At 33.4% G+C, this 16,939-nt stretch overlaps 1 protein-coding gene across 1 annotated transcript in view; it reads left to right on the forward strand.

Annotated features, from left to right (window-relative positions):
• LOC128855618 (putative uncharacterized protein DDB_G0271606) overlaps positions 1-4,030 on the forward strand; it is a 98,761-nt gene extending 94,731 nt beyond the window's left edge. The window contains exon 3 of the mRNA XM_054090667.1: positions 3,698-4,030. Within this exon, the coding sequence (XP_053946642.1) occupies positions 3,698-3,701 (4 nt within the window). The 3' untranslated portion in view covers positions 3,702-4,030. The remainder of the gene's footprint in view (positions 1-3,697) is intronic.
• The last annotated feature ends 12,909 nt before the right edge of the window (positions 4,031-16,939 follow it).

Genomic DNA, 16,939 nt, shown 5'->3' on the forward strand with positions numbered 1-16,939 from the left:
GTAGTCTTCTTTATTCATTGCAGGAAACTAGAATTAGTAGGGACAAGTGTCTGTCGTTTTGCAACTGGATGATCAAATTAAATAAAAAATAATAATTATTGGCGCGTACACTTCTGTTAGGTGTTTGACCGAGCTCATCCTCCTATTTGTGGTGTACGTCTTCATGTTATTCCACAAATGGAGGGACGCATATTTTTAAGTCGACTCACGGCGAACGGCAGATATTTCTGATTAATGAGCCTTTTTCATGGCAGCAGTACACTCGAGGCCTGCCGAGGGGCGACCGCTATCATTCTGGTGTTTCATGCAAGAAGATTCGAACCTACGCACTCCGAATGATAGTCAGCCACCAATCCATTCGGCTAAGGCCTGAAATTACATCTGCGAATTTGCAGCTCTTGCAAGACGAAGACTCCGTAAAACCAGGTTGTGCGACTCTAAATCCATTAGTGATGTGGAACAAAGAGACTGAAGAGGTTCTCAAATTCAGAGGTCGCAATGCATATTACAATTGAGGTCACTCTTAAAAATTCATTATTTCTTTTAACTTTAATTTTAGGTTTTGAAAAGTGTTTTTTTTTTGTTTAAGAAATTCGCCTACAAAATACTCTTAGCGAAGCTTCGGATTATGTGGTGCGCTAATATTAAAGATGCAATCCCTGCCACAGCTATTGGCGATTACATTAAAAATTTGATTGATTTTGTTAAAAGCGTTTTTACGTAAAAAAATTCTTTCTTGTAAAAGTAATAACGGTAATATGCCAAAACATCAAAAAGTATCCGCTTACAAGTCACTTCATTCGCAACTGCTGTTGCAACGTCCGCAAACATTCACAAATACGCTATTAGCCGGGCAATGAGCCTATTTGGCGGCAGCAGCAGCAGCAGCAGCCAAATAGCACCGCCGTTCATCGCTAACAGATAGCCAAATACACAATTGCTCAATTAAGCACCACACTTGGATGAGCAAATTAAACGGCTGCCAGACCAACAGGCAGCCGCAGAGTCTGATAGACAGATGGGCAAAGAAACAAAGCGCCGATTTGGTTACTCATGCACTTGCGTGCAACTGACAGGCTGTGTCTCCTGATCACCGCCGCCGCAGCAGCTGCCTTTCGATGTGCCTGGATTAGTTGGCGGATTTGCTAGTTTGGTCAATTGACTCGCTAATGCCGCGTTTTTTAGCCGCCACGGGCCAAACTACCGTACTATTCACCATCACTTCACACAGTCAGCCAGCCAACAGCTTGAAACCCCATAGATGATTGGTCATTTGGTTATAAATATCTGTGTAAGTGTGTATTTGTATAGTCATTTGGGCAATTGACTGTCGTTTTGTTTTTGTTTTTGTCACTTTTATAATTGCGTTTCCGTTTTTGTTGTTGCTATTTCTACGAGTACGCTTGTTGCAGTTGTTCGCATAGCTCGTTAGGCTAATAAAATTGCAACACATCGCGCGAAGTGTTGGTCATTTTGCTTTTGCGCCCGACTGTGCATTTCCAGAGTTCAGGTGAGTGCGAGTGCGAGCGCGCGAAAGACATTAACAGTTGCCAAGTGACAGCGAATGCAGCGGTAACAACAACAACAACAACATATATGCGCGCAACACAAACACACACACACACACATACATGAACATTACATTAACGGAGGCAACAACAACGCTATTGCATTGGCTGCAAATTAAATCGACAACAAGCTAACAATTTTGTAAAATTTAAATGTGCTGCTGTTGCAGTTAATGGCAGTTGTTGTTGCATTGTTATTGTTTTTGTTGCTATGTTGGCAACTATGTTGCGTTTCTTTGTTTTGTTGCATTGTTCGCCGTAAATTTTATGTTGCATTGCGGCATTGATGGCAGAAATAAAGGCAAGGCTGCACCGACATGTTGCCAATTTTTCCCTTTCGCAAATAGCTTTTGCGGTGGGTGATTCAAATAGCATGAGAAAGTTAAGTTGAACGAATAGGCAAATGAAATTCATTAATTGAAAATATTCAAAACAGGCTTGTGGTTAATTTTTAAGAGTGAAAAATCTGTTAAAATTACATTAATAATAATAAAAAATGTATAATTACATCAATTCAAATCACAATTATGATTATAATTACAATTACTATAACATTCGTAATGAAAATTACAACTACATTACAATTATAGTTGCAATTACTATTACGGTATTCAAATTAGGATTATAATTACAATGACAATTAGTATCACAGTGGTACTTAAAATTCCAGCTTCATTACAATGTTAATTGTAATTAATTTTGTATTTTTTTTTTCATTTACCATTACGTTGACAATTAAAATAACAACTACATTACAATAATAATTGTAATTGTAAATGCTTGTAATTAAATTACTATCTGTTTGACAATTCAAATTACAAGTACAAATACAGGTGGAATTACAATTACAATTACTATCACATTACCACTGTCACATTACAATTATAGTTGCAATTACTATTACGATAATAAATTTACGATTACAATTGCAATTACTATCACAGTGGTAATTAAAATTTCATCTTCATTACAATAACAAATGTAATTGTTGTTTTTTGTTTCAATTACCATTACGGTCCCAATTAAAATTACAACTACATTACAATTATAATTGTAATTGTAGATGCAACTTAAATTACTATCTGTTTGACAACTCAAATTGCAACTACAATTACAGTTGGAATTACAAATACAGTTACTATCACAGTTGTAATGAAAATTCGATCTTCATTACAATTACAATTGTAATTATATTTTTTAAGTTTTTGTTTTTTTTCTAATTACGATGGTAATTAAAATTTAAATTACATTAAAATTATATTTGTAATTGCAGAGGCAACTAAAATTAATATCTACAATTACAGTTGGAATTACAATTACAATTACTATCACAGTGGTAATTAAAATTCCAGCTTCATTACAATGACAATTATATCTTCAATTACAGTTACAAAATTAATATCTTCAATTACAGTTGGAATTACAAATACAATTACTATCAATGTAAATTGGTAATTAATGGTAATTAAAATTCCATCTTCATTACAATTACAATTGTAATAATATTTTGTAATTGTTTTTAATTTTTTTAATTACCAAATACAATAAAAATCAAGTAGCATTACAATTGGAATTACTGTCACAGTGGTAATTAAAATTACAACTCTATTGCAATTATAATTGTAGTTAAATTTTTTTGATATAAATAAGTTTTATAATAGCAATTAATATTTAAATTACCATTACGTTCGTAATTAAAATTACAACGGCAAGTATTGCTGCGATTGTTATTAAAATTATAATAGTAATTGAAGCTTTAATTATCATTACTGTGGTAATTATAACTACAATTACAACTGTAATCAAAATTTTAGATACAAATACAATTACCATAACAGTGGCAATTAAAATTACAACTACATTACAGTTGCAAACACAATTGAAATTACTAGCATAATGGAAATTATTTTGATACTTTTGATTGCAATTACAATTACAATCGCCATTACGTTAATACCAAATTTACCACTACAGCTGCAAATATAATAACAAGTCCAATCACAACTACAATAATCATTACTGAATTACTAAATAAAATTACAAGTATAACTAAAATTATATTTTAATTACAAATAACACAAGTGCGGAATAATCTCAAAACCACTAATTTTCTTTTTCTATTTTTTCAGGTAAGCAACTTGCATTCAGCTATAAACTGCTTTTGATCTATCTGACACTGTATGTAAGTAAATTTAAAATTTAATTCCAAACCCAAAGCTGACTAGCGCTTTGAAATCTGACCAAATATTTTTTATCAGACCATAACGCAATTAGTTGCTCGCGGATAGTAATTCAGTTATTCTTATAGAGAGGCTTCTGCCAGCTTCATGCAGGTCATCTTTTCGCCGATTTATGCCGCTTTGACTGTAGTGCTTCACTTTCTCATTTCATACCCTTGAATCATACCTATAAAACTGATTATTCTCGTTCCTGTGAATGTTATTAGGTTGAGAAATAAGCTTTAACAAAGCTCTAAAATCTTTTAGAAGTAAGGCACCGCTTACAAGTTTTACAAACCGTGAAAATTATATATACATAAAGTGGCACAAAATCAATCACTCTATCGAAAAATTGATTATTTTAATTTCAAATCATATTTGACAGTTGTGAACTAAATAGCTGGAGATTTACTTACAGATTTCCATCACTCAAAACCATTTGTTTTTATTTAATAAAAAAAGGTATTAAAAATAAAATTGGATGATTAATGCGCTGCACTTTTAATACAGGGTGGATGTGGTATTTGAGGACAACTTGAGAGGTGAAACTAAGCTTTTATTTTGAACAAAATTTAATGAAACCTCACGAATTCTTTACACAACACTTACTTTTTGTATATCTATAAAATCATTCAATAAATTTTTCATTAGCTGCAATAACCTCCTCAATCCGGGTCGGGCAACGATTGCATGCCTGAATCAAATGATCTTTATTCATAATGACTTTAACAGTATTCATTGCAGCCATCAGAGAATAAATGGTGGGGTGAAGATGCTTCTTAGTTAGACACTCAGCTACGTCCCATACGTAGTAATCCAGGAGATTAAAGTCTGGGGAGTTAGGCGACCATAATCTGGGTGTTCTGTGGACGTGGAAATTTTAACCTATCCAAAATTGTGTCGTCGTCGCTTTGTGTAAAGGAGCAGAGTCTTGCGGAAAGATGTATGGGCTGTCACCGCGTACACTATAAATCCGGTGTTTCATTACTGCCTCTAAAACTTCGATATATGCAGCGAAATTAACTCGAAATCTTTGAGTAAAGAAGTGGTCTTTGTTGTTCACAACACCTAAAACCATAACAGTGGCCGGAAACTTTGTGTGCTTGACAGCAGGAGCCTCTGCTGGATTGGAGCATAGTTTTTTGTAATTTGTGCATATCAACTGTTTGGGCTTGGTAAAAAAAAACTTCGTCAAAACCATAACATTAAGTGCTTCAGGGTGTTTAATTTTGTTTAGAAGGCGTTTTGATCGTATAGCTCGACGTTCTCGTGTTGGCTCCAACTCAGCGGATACGAACCGCAGAAACATAAAGTTCATTCGGAAGTGTCCTAATTAATTTTGAAGGTCTTCAGTAATGATTGCTTGCACTTGTCGAATAAATTCAGCAAATCGGACAGTGTCTGAACGTTCCTCGAGTTTGTTGGGTTTTGCAACAGATTCTGCCTAGCGAGCACCGAAAAATCATCCTCTCGGACGGAGCTCACTTTCACTTTAGTGGCTATACAAACAAACGAATGTCGCATTTGGAAGTCGGGAAGTCCATACATCTTCATGGAAAGACAAACGCAGCCACAATGAATGACTGTTTGATGCAGATTTTGGTCGTGCGGCATCAATGGACCTGTTTTTGTATGGACCTTAGCATGCCAACCGATTTTTTGATTTACCAAGTTGAAGGGTATGAAATAGACTACAATTTGGTTTCAACAGTACTCGTACACTAAGTGTCACATGGACAATCCCATAAGCGATCCCTTGCGCACTATTTTTGAAAATTGAATCTTCAGGGGAAACGGTCATGGCAATTAAATGCCGAGAAGCTCAGATTTAAATTTCACGCCAACCATTCAGAGACGACTCAAGAGTTGAATGATGAGTTAACTAAGCGTCTTTTGGTGAGATATGTTCCAAAACTCGCGACAATTTACTGAAACATGACGTAACAGATTGGGTCCGAGGAAGTTATTTGCTTAGAATTGTGTTCCAAGGTCTACTCTTGTCAATAATAAATATTCACTCGACTTTTATTCATAGCCGAATTAAATTAAATTCCAAATGCAAGATTAACCACCCTGTAATTTAATGCCATTTGGGCAGCTGTCGGTTCGATGTTATTGTCATTTGGCATTTGGGCAGTGATGGGCTCTCATAAATCAACATACATATGTACGCGTGCATGTAGACATACACTTACACATATACGTTTACACATTTGCCATAATAAATCATATTTTAATTGCTGAAAATAATTGGCAAACATATTTTTCTACATGCCTAAATAAATTATATAAGACACTAGGATTTATTGAAACTTATTGCACATTCGCATAAGACACATTTACCTCAGTGGCCTTTCACTGAGCGTTACTTCCTCAACCGACTAAATCGAAACAGGCATCTCTGCTGGTCTTTCTAAGTGTCCGCGTGTATGCCTGTCTGTTGCCCATCATCCTTTGACTATCTGTTTAAATCGTTGCACGAATATTTTGTTACCTTTCACCAACTTAAGCAGCGCTGAAATATCAAAGTCGTACGCCGGGTATTGCGACTCAAGCTTTCGGTCATCAGCATTAGGGTATGCGATCTGCACGAAAAGTTAGATATATTTTTTTTATAGTAATTAGTTACGCATAAAAAAATATTGATGATAGTTAAGTTAGCCTAGGTTAAAGTCTTAAGCCCGACAACAGGGGCCATTTATTAAAATACCATTAAATGAAAAAATGGAGGGAAAAGGAGGTATGAAATAGTGATAAAATTATTATGGCGCTCATACCATTTGCTGGATCTTTCGCCGAGCTGATTTCAAAGCCGCCTTTAATACCACGAAAGGGAGGTAGGTGCCTATATGCCGCGATGTCTGCATTTGGTATCCCTGAGAGACTAATACGGCTATGCAAAATGAAGCTTATTCAGAATTGGAAAGACCTTCATCCATAATCTTTTACAAGAGTGAGCAATTACAGTGATTGCTGGCAGTTAAAAAGTTGAAAAAGTAGAAGAGTTCGTTTACTTGAGAATCAACATCAACGACGTTAATAACTTCAGCCTTGAAATCCAACGGGGAGAATATCTCTTGCCAACAAGCGTTACTTTGGACTAGATTAGATTAGATTTGTGGGCCGGTTAGACAAGTGTAAGCACTCAGTCAGGAAGACCATTTTACTACACCCGGATAGATTACAGTAGAAAGAATAGAGAGACGGGATAGATAAAATATGGATAGTAGGACGACACACTTTGGACAAGTAGGCAATTGTGTAGTCAAATCATCTCTCGACGAACAAAAATCACATTTTATAAGTGTCTCATCATGCCCGTCCTGTTGCGTAGAGGCTTGGACGATAACAATACCTGATGCGACGGCCATGAGAGTGTTCGAGAGAAAGATTCTGGTGAGGATTTATGAACCCTTGCGGCCATCATCAATTAAGGATAAGAATAGACGAAGACCATACTCAATAATCGCTGCAAGTTTTATCTGTATTGTGGGATCTTATTATGAAACTTGCATGGATTACTGGGCATAGTTTCAGCCATTAATGAAAACAAATCTGTGAGGTTTTTCAAAAATGACGAAACAAAAATGTTCCCATGCATTTAAAGCAAAAAAATTAAACTTTTGTTCAAATAATTACAAAAATAAAATTTTAAACGGAAAAAATTAAATTTTTGTGAGGGGGTTTGTTTTCCAAAAGTGACGAAAAAAAGTGTTTCCATAAATTTGAAACAAAAAAATTTAATTTTGGTTCAAAAAATTCTAAGCAATTAAAAAATTTATTTTTTTTTTGTTTAAAAGAGTTTATTTTTTTTTATTTTTTATAATCTTTTGGTGTTTAAAATTTATGGAGCCAACAAATAATTTGTTTGTTGTGAGAGAATCGTTTGTCAAAATGCATTTGAAACAAAGAAAATTAAATTTGTGTTCAAAAGTTTCTAAAAAATTATTATAAAAAAAATTAAATTTTTGCGAGGGGATTCTTGTTCAAAAATGACAAAAAAAAATGTTTCCAAGCATTTGAAACGAAAAAAAATTAATTTGTGTTCAAAATGACAAAAAAAAACATTTTTTTTTTTATAAATTTTAAACACAAAATAAATTTTTGTTCGAAAAATGCTAAAAAAATTAAAAAATATTTTTTGTGAGGGGACTGTTTGTCAAAACAACAAAAAAAAAAAAAAAATGACTCCATAAATTTTAAACACAAAAATTAAAATTTTTGATCAAAAGATTCTAAAAAAATAAAAAAATAAACTCTTTTGAACAAAAAAAAAATTAAATTTTTGTGAGTGGATTGTTTTTCAAAAAATGGTCAACAATTTTTTTTTCCATGTATTTGAAACAAAAAAATGTTTGTCCAAAATGACAAACAAAACTGTCTCATAAATTTATAACACAAGAATTCAATTTTTGTGAAGGGCTTATTTTTCAAAAATGATAAATAAAAAAAAAGAAAATTTCCATGCATTTGAAATAAAAATTAAATGATTCTAAGATTAAAAAAATTCTACAAAATTACAAAAAGAAGAAAAAAAAAGAAACAAGAAGAATTTTTGTGAGAGGGTTTGTTTTCAAAAATGAGAACAAAATGTTCCCCTAAATTTTAAACAAAAAAATTTGATGTTTGTGAGGGGATTCTTTTTCAAAATGACAAAAAAAAAGTTTCCATGCATTTGAAATAAAAAATTAAATTTTTGTTAAAAAAATTCTAAAAAATTACAAAAAAAAAAATTTTTGTGAAAATTTAAAATTTTTCATAAATTTTAAACAAATAATTAAATTTTTGTTTACAAAATTCTAAGCAAATAAAAAAAAATATTTTGTGTGAGGGGCTTGTTTTTCAAAAATAACAAACAAATGTTTCCATGAATTTGAAACAAAAGAATTAAATTTTTGTTCAAAAAATTCTAAAAAATTGCAACAAAAAATTTTTTTTCTTAAATAAATAAAATTAGTTTTGGTGAGTGGGTTTTTAAAAATAAGAAAAAAATGTCGCCATAAATTTTAAACAAAAAAATTAAAATCATTAAAAAATGAAAAATAACAGAAAACTAAAAATTTTTAACCTTAAATAAATCTTCAAATTATTACGTTTCTTTCCAAATTTTTTTTGTCTACTTTCTATTATACATAAGCCCACAAAACTTGAAAAAAGATGAAATACTTGGATCAGTTGTCATCGACTCGAGGTGTCTAATAGCCAAGGTTGAGAGCTGCGCAAGAGTAGTTGAGAATTATGAGCCACGAGGATTAAGCCTTAATCGCGCATACGAATTAATAAATAAATGGATTATTTTCTTTTATAAAAAGGCTCATAAAGTAATAGAAACCTCGAAGAAAAAAAATAGTTGCCATATAGAAAAGTAGCAACTTTTTCGGTATACGAACAGCTGCCATTAAATCGGTTCATGAAAATACAAACGAACACCCTAGTATACAAAACATACACCAATTAGATGTGTGTACACACATATCTCAAATGCTCTCTGATCACAACAGAGTAGCCTCAATTGCCTTTACGCTTGCCTTGATTGAGATCCGCCGAAAATAAAGAAAGCGTAAATGTTATTTGCCCTTCTCTGTACTTGCCACTTCTCTCCGTGCGCTACTTATTGCTTCAGCTTGATTTCATTGTGCATTGAGTATCACATCGCATCAGGGAATATATATATGTACATATGTGTACATGCACTTACACGGGGATGTGCATATATATACAGATTTAGTATTTCGGTATGTAAGAGATAGTCGCATTGGCATTTCCTGTTCGCCGCAACCGCCGCCTTGTTTGCCAATAATCGTCATTGTTGCAAGGTGTTAATATCGAAAACGTGATTGCTCACTACTACACCTACATGTATCGTAAATAAACATTACTAACTAATAGCTGTGTATAAGGATACGCGGTTAACTGATTTATGTTTATTGTCGTTTAGCTGAGTACAGATTATGAGAATTTTCGCTAGCAGACAAAGTGAAAGGCACTGAGATGGCAGGGGCTACTACTGCTAGGGTCATATGATCTCTGATCACGATTGTTTCCGTACCTTGATCAGTGTCCAGAGAAAAAGAGAAAACAACTGAAATAAAAGAGTATCAATTAATAAAAAAAATTATCTTTTTTATTCGTGAGGTAGAGGGCGAATTATATCATTAAAGGCAATAAAAATCCGTTATTTGATTAGTGCGAATATAAATGCGCTTTCGAACATTCAGTTTAAGAATATTTTTTATTTATTTTTTTTAATTTGTTTTTTCAAAATAGTTGCCATTCCTTTTTCATTAAATTTACTCAATGAATATCTGGCTTATTAAATTTTCCTAACTAACTAAATATAAAGCGAAATGTTCATTCATTTTTCGATATGCACATTCTTGCAGAGACCTCATTTCCCCAACAATGTGCCACTGCAATTCACATTTTTGTCTGTGAAAACATTTTGTGAGAAAATACGAAAATATTTGCTAGCTCAGCCCAATGAAAATAATACGATGATGCTTGGCAAGTCGGTCTGGCGTGGAGCCAAAATTTTAAGTGCAACTAATGCAGTACAGGTCGCAAACAAACACAAATGCATACATTGAAGAAACAAAAAAAGTACACATAGCTACCCTGAAGAGAAAGCTAGCGGATCCTAACAGCTGGAGTTCCTCTGCTGAATTTGGTACCACAGCAACACGCGTTTCGTAAAAACAGAAGGCTCGAGTGTTGAAGACTGAGGCCTTCAGCGAAAGACGAAAAACACATATACATTTATTCCCTCTTAACTCTCTATTGGGTACCGTAAGACCTACATTTTTAAAGCCAAAAAGTTTAGCTCAACTACATTTTTTCCTACCGTTTGCAGTTGTTCTAATTCCCGATGTGGTGAAACCATTTTGCGGATAATTCATTCAGTCCCATTAACTCCCCTACTGCCTATAACAGATATCGCAAATTTGATTTCAAATTCATGTTTTGACATGCGTGTTTCACATTTGATTCAGAAAAATTAAAAAAAAAAATTGTCTTCATTTGCTCCTGCTCTGCATCCTGTTAAGGTATGGAAAGATTGTTTGCTCAACTGTTTCTTCTGAACCTGCTGAGTTAGAGCAACGATAGAAGAAATAGTGCCTCAGTCTCATTTCGCTCGATTCGGTTTCCTCGAATAAAATGATTTTTTGCCCTTTAGCTATGTAAAACTACTTGCGAGCTACTCTTGGATAGGAGGATCTACTAACAAACACATGCGAGGATGTAAAGTCCATCTGTACAGTGCGGAGACGGGCGAAAGAAACTCTGAGGATAACAAAGCCTCAAGTCTCGATATTGAATTTGGTCTCAATCGAGCACTGTCCGTTCCGAATGCACGTAGCGAGACTCAGTATTACTTTGTAGTCCATACTCGGGTGACCGTGAGAAGAATGAGATCGAAGTTGCATCATTTTAACATTGCTTTCGCCATACTAAGATTCCTATAACATGGTTATAAGTCCATATTTCAGCCAATAATATTATATGCCTGTCCAGCTTGGAGTAATATCGCAAAGTCACATGTTAAGAAACTGCAAATCTGCCAAAATAAGGTACTCAAAATGATGCTACGACTCCCATGGCATTTCTCCACCAGAAAGCTTCATGATGAATCAAAAACTAAGATTTTGTCAGATCAAATACAAAATTTGACTAAAAGATTCAAAATTCGTTCCAGTTTTTCGGACAATCTACTAATAACTGAACTTTCTTAATGCTCAATTAGGCCCTGGTACTTAAATGCGTACAGATTAACCCTAGCTTGTAAGATGTATAGCGGAGGTTTTTCATAGTAGTTTTTTCCTTCGAAAAAAAGAAAAAATCGTTTAAAAAACCAAACCTGTGATAAATATACAAATATAATGATGTAGAATTAAGATTTATATCATATTCTGTAAATTGTGCGATAACATAAATATTGTAACGTTTTCTACTTAATAAACTCTTATCTATCTAATTGGCGCGTACACTTCTGTTAGGTGTTTGGCCGAGTTTCTACTCTTATTTGTGGCGTGCGTCTTGATGTTGGTTCTGAAGACAAATGGTTTTTATCAAGAACTTTTTCATGGCAGAAATCCATTCAGTGGGTTGTCATTGCCTATCGAGGGGTGACCGCTATTAGAAAACACTTTTCCTATCATTTTGCTGTTTCATACACAGATACTCGAACCTACGCACTCCTGAATGGTAGTAACGCACCAACCCTTTCGGCTAAGGTGGCCGATCTATTAGTAGTGGTTATTCGGTTGCCTGCATAATTTTCTTATCAGCGCGCGCAATTTTGTAGGTAACTTGAAATCATTGCCATTTGCCTCGTTTTCAATAAAATATCATTTTTCAAAAAATTAGGTTTGGCCTATGGAATGGAATATGGCAAAGGTGGCAAGGAAAGCTTACATCATATACAGGACCGATTCTATTCTACGTCAAGTAAACCAAGTATTTTTGACATTATCGTAAAATTTTCAGTAAATTGGTTTATTTGTAGATTTGAGCATTACTTATAAGAAGTAAACTGAAAAAATGTGTAAAAAAAGTTTAATAATCATGGAAATTTTGGTACTTTTTAAAATTTTTGCTTAAAAATTTCATTTCAATTTTTTATGATAAATAATTTTTTTTTAATTTGAAGTTTTTGGTGCAAAATTTTTTAGAAATTGTGTTTTGTTATATTTGAAAAATACTAACTCAAGGAGAAAGGAGAGTTTTTGATAAAACATTTTTTAGAATTTCTTTCGTCATTTTTGAAAAATACAGTCTTAAGCAAAAATAAAAAAAAATAGAAACAAGTTTTAAGTTTTTGTTTCCTAATTGTTTAGACATTTTTTTGTCATTTTGTGAAAATGCAAACTTAAGGAAAAAAATCTTAAGGTTTTGGTTAAATATTCTTAGAATTTTTTTGGCATTTTGCAAAAATACTGACTTCAGGAAAAAAATGAAAGAAAATTTAAAGTTTTTGGTTAAGATGTTTTTAGAATTTTTTGTTTTGACATTTTTCAAAAATACTGACTTCAGGAAAAAAATGAAAAAAAATTTTATGTTTTTCGTTAACATGTTTTTAGAATTTTTGTTTTGTCATTTTTAAAAGACTGATATAAGGAAAAAAATTTCAAGATCGAGTTATGTACAAATTACAAAACCAATTTTTTTCCTGATAAATTTTGGTAAAAAAAAAAAAACAAAAAGCCAAAAACAAAAAAAAAAAAAACAGAAACAACAAAAAACAAATTAAAATGAATCAACTTTTTCATCGAAAAAGCGAACTTAAATTTTTTTATTTATTTATTTAGTAGGAATAAATATATTACATAACGAAATGGACTAGTAGGTAAGCCTTTCGGCTTAAAATTGCTTACAAATTATATTTTATACTACCAAAAAAAAAAAATATGACACTTGGATCACTCACCGGTTTTAAAGTATGTGTCTGCATTTGATTTAATTTGGTTTCAACCCAGATTGGTGTGGATAGAGTAGACCAATTCTCTTACACAAATGCAGAAATTTGCGCGGCCATCACGTTTTCGCGAACCTATGGATGGGTCTATAGTCAGCAGTATAAAAAGTATTTATCTTTTTTGCCAATGGGAAAACTATTGTATAATATTTTTCCAGACTGTTGGGAAATATGAACTCGTAAAACTATGGTTTATTACATGGGTAATAAGCCCTACTATGCAATATATTGGATAACTATACTGACGAATTTTAGCGGGACTCCATCATCCCCTACAGCATTTGGTTTTATTTTGGACAGAGTTTTCAGGACATCAAACTCACTAAGATGGTTAGGAATTGGTACTGCTCTCTTAGACTAGCAGAAGATGAGGAATCTTTTAAAAAGGGAGCACAATTTGTTTTCTTACCAACGCTTTCAAAGTAGTTGTTAAGTTCATCGAGGTCAATCTCACACTCGGGACTTTCTTTGCCATGAATTTAAAAGTTTTTTAGATTGCGCCACAATTCTCTTGACGGAAGCGACAGGCTAGGTTTTGAGTAACTGCACCAACGGTTTGCTTCTCTTATTATTTAAGTAATTTCATTTCTTTCAGTAATCAGATTTCCTTGTAGCGGTTTTCAAGAGAGGCTGAAATCAGGGAGTTCACTATGAAACTAGTTCTTATAAACGTGACTTGCGTCGACTGCAGAAACTTCTCAATAATTCTGCAGTGATTTCTCTGCAAACTGGCTCTGATTGCTTACAGACCGTTCAATTCGTCTGAATTGAAAAAAAAAAAAAAACAAAAAACGAATAAAAAGTTCACCGAGATACTCAAATATAATAAGAGAAAAATTATTTTCAAAGATCTAATTTGTAAAAATCGTTAAAGAAAAAAAATTGAAGTTAATTTTTTTGTTTCTTTAAATACTTATTAGGTCTTCAAAAAAAACAAAAAAAAGGTAACTTGTAGCAATTTTTAAGTAATACAATTTTTGGTCCTAAATTAACTAGTTGGAAACTAGTCACTTTTAGACTAGTTTACCATTTGCATAAATTGTAATTTTTATTCTTCCACTTTACTTTTCAAGTAATCACCATTTTTGTTCAATATTAACTAGTAGAAACTAGTCATGTTTAGGACTAGTTGCCATTTGCATAAATTGTAATTTTTATTCTTCCAAATACTTTATAGGTCTTCCCAAGCAAAGAAACTTGCAAACGTTTTTTCAGGTAATCACCATTTTGGGCCAATATTAACTAGTTACAAACTAGTCGCTTTTATACTAGTTGCCATTTGTAAAAATATAAAGTGTTGTGCATTAAAAATGTGTTTCATTAATTTAGGGTTTTTCTTACAGGGTTACCTTACGTACATATTGTACATACAAATGAAAATACACAAGTATGCAACGATGCAAAATATGTAGTCGAAAGTACTGCTACGAGTATGTCAGTTAGTACCAAAATTTAGTACGGGGAGTGTCATCAGAAAGTTTTGGGCGCGCAGGTCAAGAGAAAGTCGGTAGCAAAAAAACAAAAAAAAAAAAATTAGTTGATTTTTTTCTAGATATTTGTTTGAGTCTTCTGTACTGCTCATTTCAGCTGGTCACGACCCGAATAAGTTGACTCACTATAAATGCACACATACACATGCACATATATGCTTATATATACAAATGTGCTACATAGTGACGAACAAAAGTAGAAATGCTATCTACTCGCACATTCGTAATCGTGTTTGTGTGTGCACTTATTTGTGTTGTGCATGCAACAACGATCAATAGATAACTGCATTTTTGTTGAATGAAGTGACACTTGCAGCTAATTGGCAACCAAGCGCTCGCTACAACGTGCCTCGGACTGATGATTGCAAAACATTCATTGCAAAGTTTGATTAATGAAAGAGATTTTCATGAAAAAAAAAATATATATATTATCGTGATTAACTTTACGGAAATAGACACAAATAAGAGATGAATGCAAGCTGTATGTATAAAAATTAAACGAAATTCAACTCACTAATGAACACGAGAAACGACAGACAGAGACTGCACTTCGTTCAGCGATCAACGTTCAACGTTCAACGTTGGTGGCGGCCCTACAATCAAATGTAGACAACATGAAAATAATATACAAGGTGGCGCAGAAATAATCACCTTAATGTAAGGCGCCATTTCAATCATAGTTGAGACTTGTGAACAAGACAGCTGCAGCGTAAAGGCCAATTTAAAGATTACATCCGTACAATTTTTTTTTATTAATTAAAAATTGGATGATTAATTTTGCGCCACCGTGTATGCATATTCAAAAATACTGCCCATACATATATAAATAATTTTTTTGTACAAATACACACGTACCACGTCAACAATACGAGTTTAACTATCATAAAGTGTGACAGCGTGAATGAGGAGATGGCATTGCATTGCTGCTGCTGTTCGCCGCGTGCGCCGCCATCGAACGATTAATTAAAAAAATTGCAATTAATGAATTTCAACACCAGCCAACACTCATCAGCCACCAAATACTGGCCTTCACGAAATTGCACTGACTCGAGTCAAAAGCAGCAAAGGAGCACAGCGACAAACAAACTTGTAGGAAAAAAAAGTAATAAGGGAGGCTAAAAAATATCATTTAAGGGACTTGAAATATACAGAAATATTTTAAAATATTAAAAAACGTGTTTTACGTTTGTGTCAAGCTCAGACATGCACCTTAATTGAGGCAATTAAAGTTTTAATTGAGCAATCGACTTTTGGGCTCACACCCACACACTCAATTAAGCTAACACAATTAGCATTTGATAGCTGAAAATGTTTCGATTTCGCTTGTTAAACTAGAAAAGTGGAGAGAAATTTAGCTTTAAAAGAAAATTTAGAGTGCTCATCTGCATCTCCCGGCGTGGGGGCGCATATTTTTCTGTTGCTTCGTCACTAGTTCTCGCCGCACATCAAGAAGAGCCAACCTCGATACTCTCATTTCTTCGCAGCCTTCTCCTGTTTGGCTTTTGCTGGTATTGATTGTATGAATAAAAAAAATTGATAATTAAAAATCAATATTTTAAAAATTTGCATTAATTACACCTGTTTCCTCTTTTTTGTTTTCAGAATATTCTGGTTTCTCATTAAATTTATTTTGCTCTTCCTTTAGAAAAATCTTCACAAGTTCGTTCGCATGAGCAAACGGATAAATTGAGTCCGTAAATATTAATTGCACAATTAATTATTTTAGTTTGGCGGCCGCCGTAGCCGAATGGGTTAATGGTTAATGGTTGTAAAGGGTAAAGGTGAGGCCCTTTAGCACTCCGACCATATTGATCTATTGTGCACCCTATGCTGTCTATTGACTGTTAAGTATGCTTATGAATTGTACCAGCTCCTTCTGAGGGAGTGATTGAAGGTCTTCATCTGTAAGCATGAACTTGTTTAAAAACCTTTTCCTTCTATGCGTCAACCCCGGACATTCGATAATTAGATGTTCTATAGACTCCTCATCTTCGCAGCAGAATCTGCAGGTGCTGGTGTTAGTTATGCCTAATTTATGTAAGTGTTTGTTGCAGGTGAAGTGACCCGTGAGGGCGCCTGTGAGAGTGCGAATGCTCTTTTTGTTTAACGTGAGGGCCATGTTAGCTCTTTTAGCTTTGAAACTTAGGAACTTTTTGGAGTGTCTAAGACCCTCTACATTGTTCCAATGCT

This window comes from Anastrepha ludens, chromosome 2 (genome assembly GCF_028408465.1).
Source record: "Anastrepha ludens isolate Willacy chromosome 2, idAnaLude1.1, whole genome shotgun sequence".
NCBI lineage: Eukaryota > Metazoa > Arthropoda > Insecta > Diptera > Tephritidae > Anastrepha > Anastrepha ludens.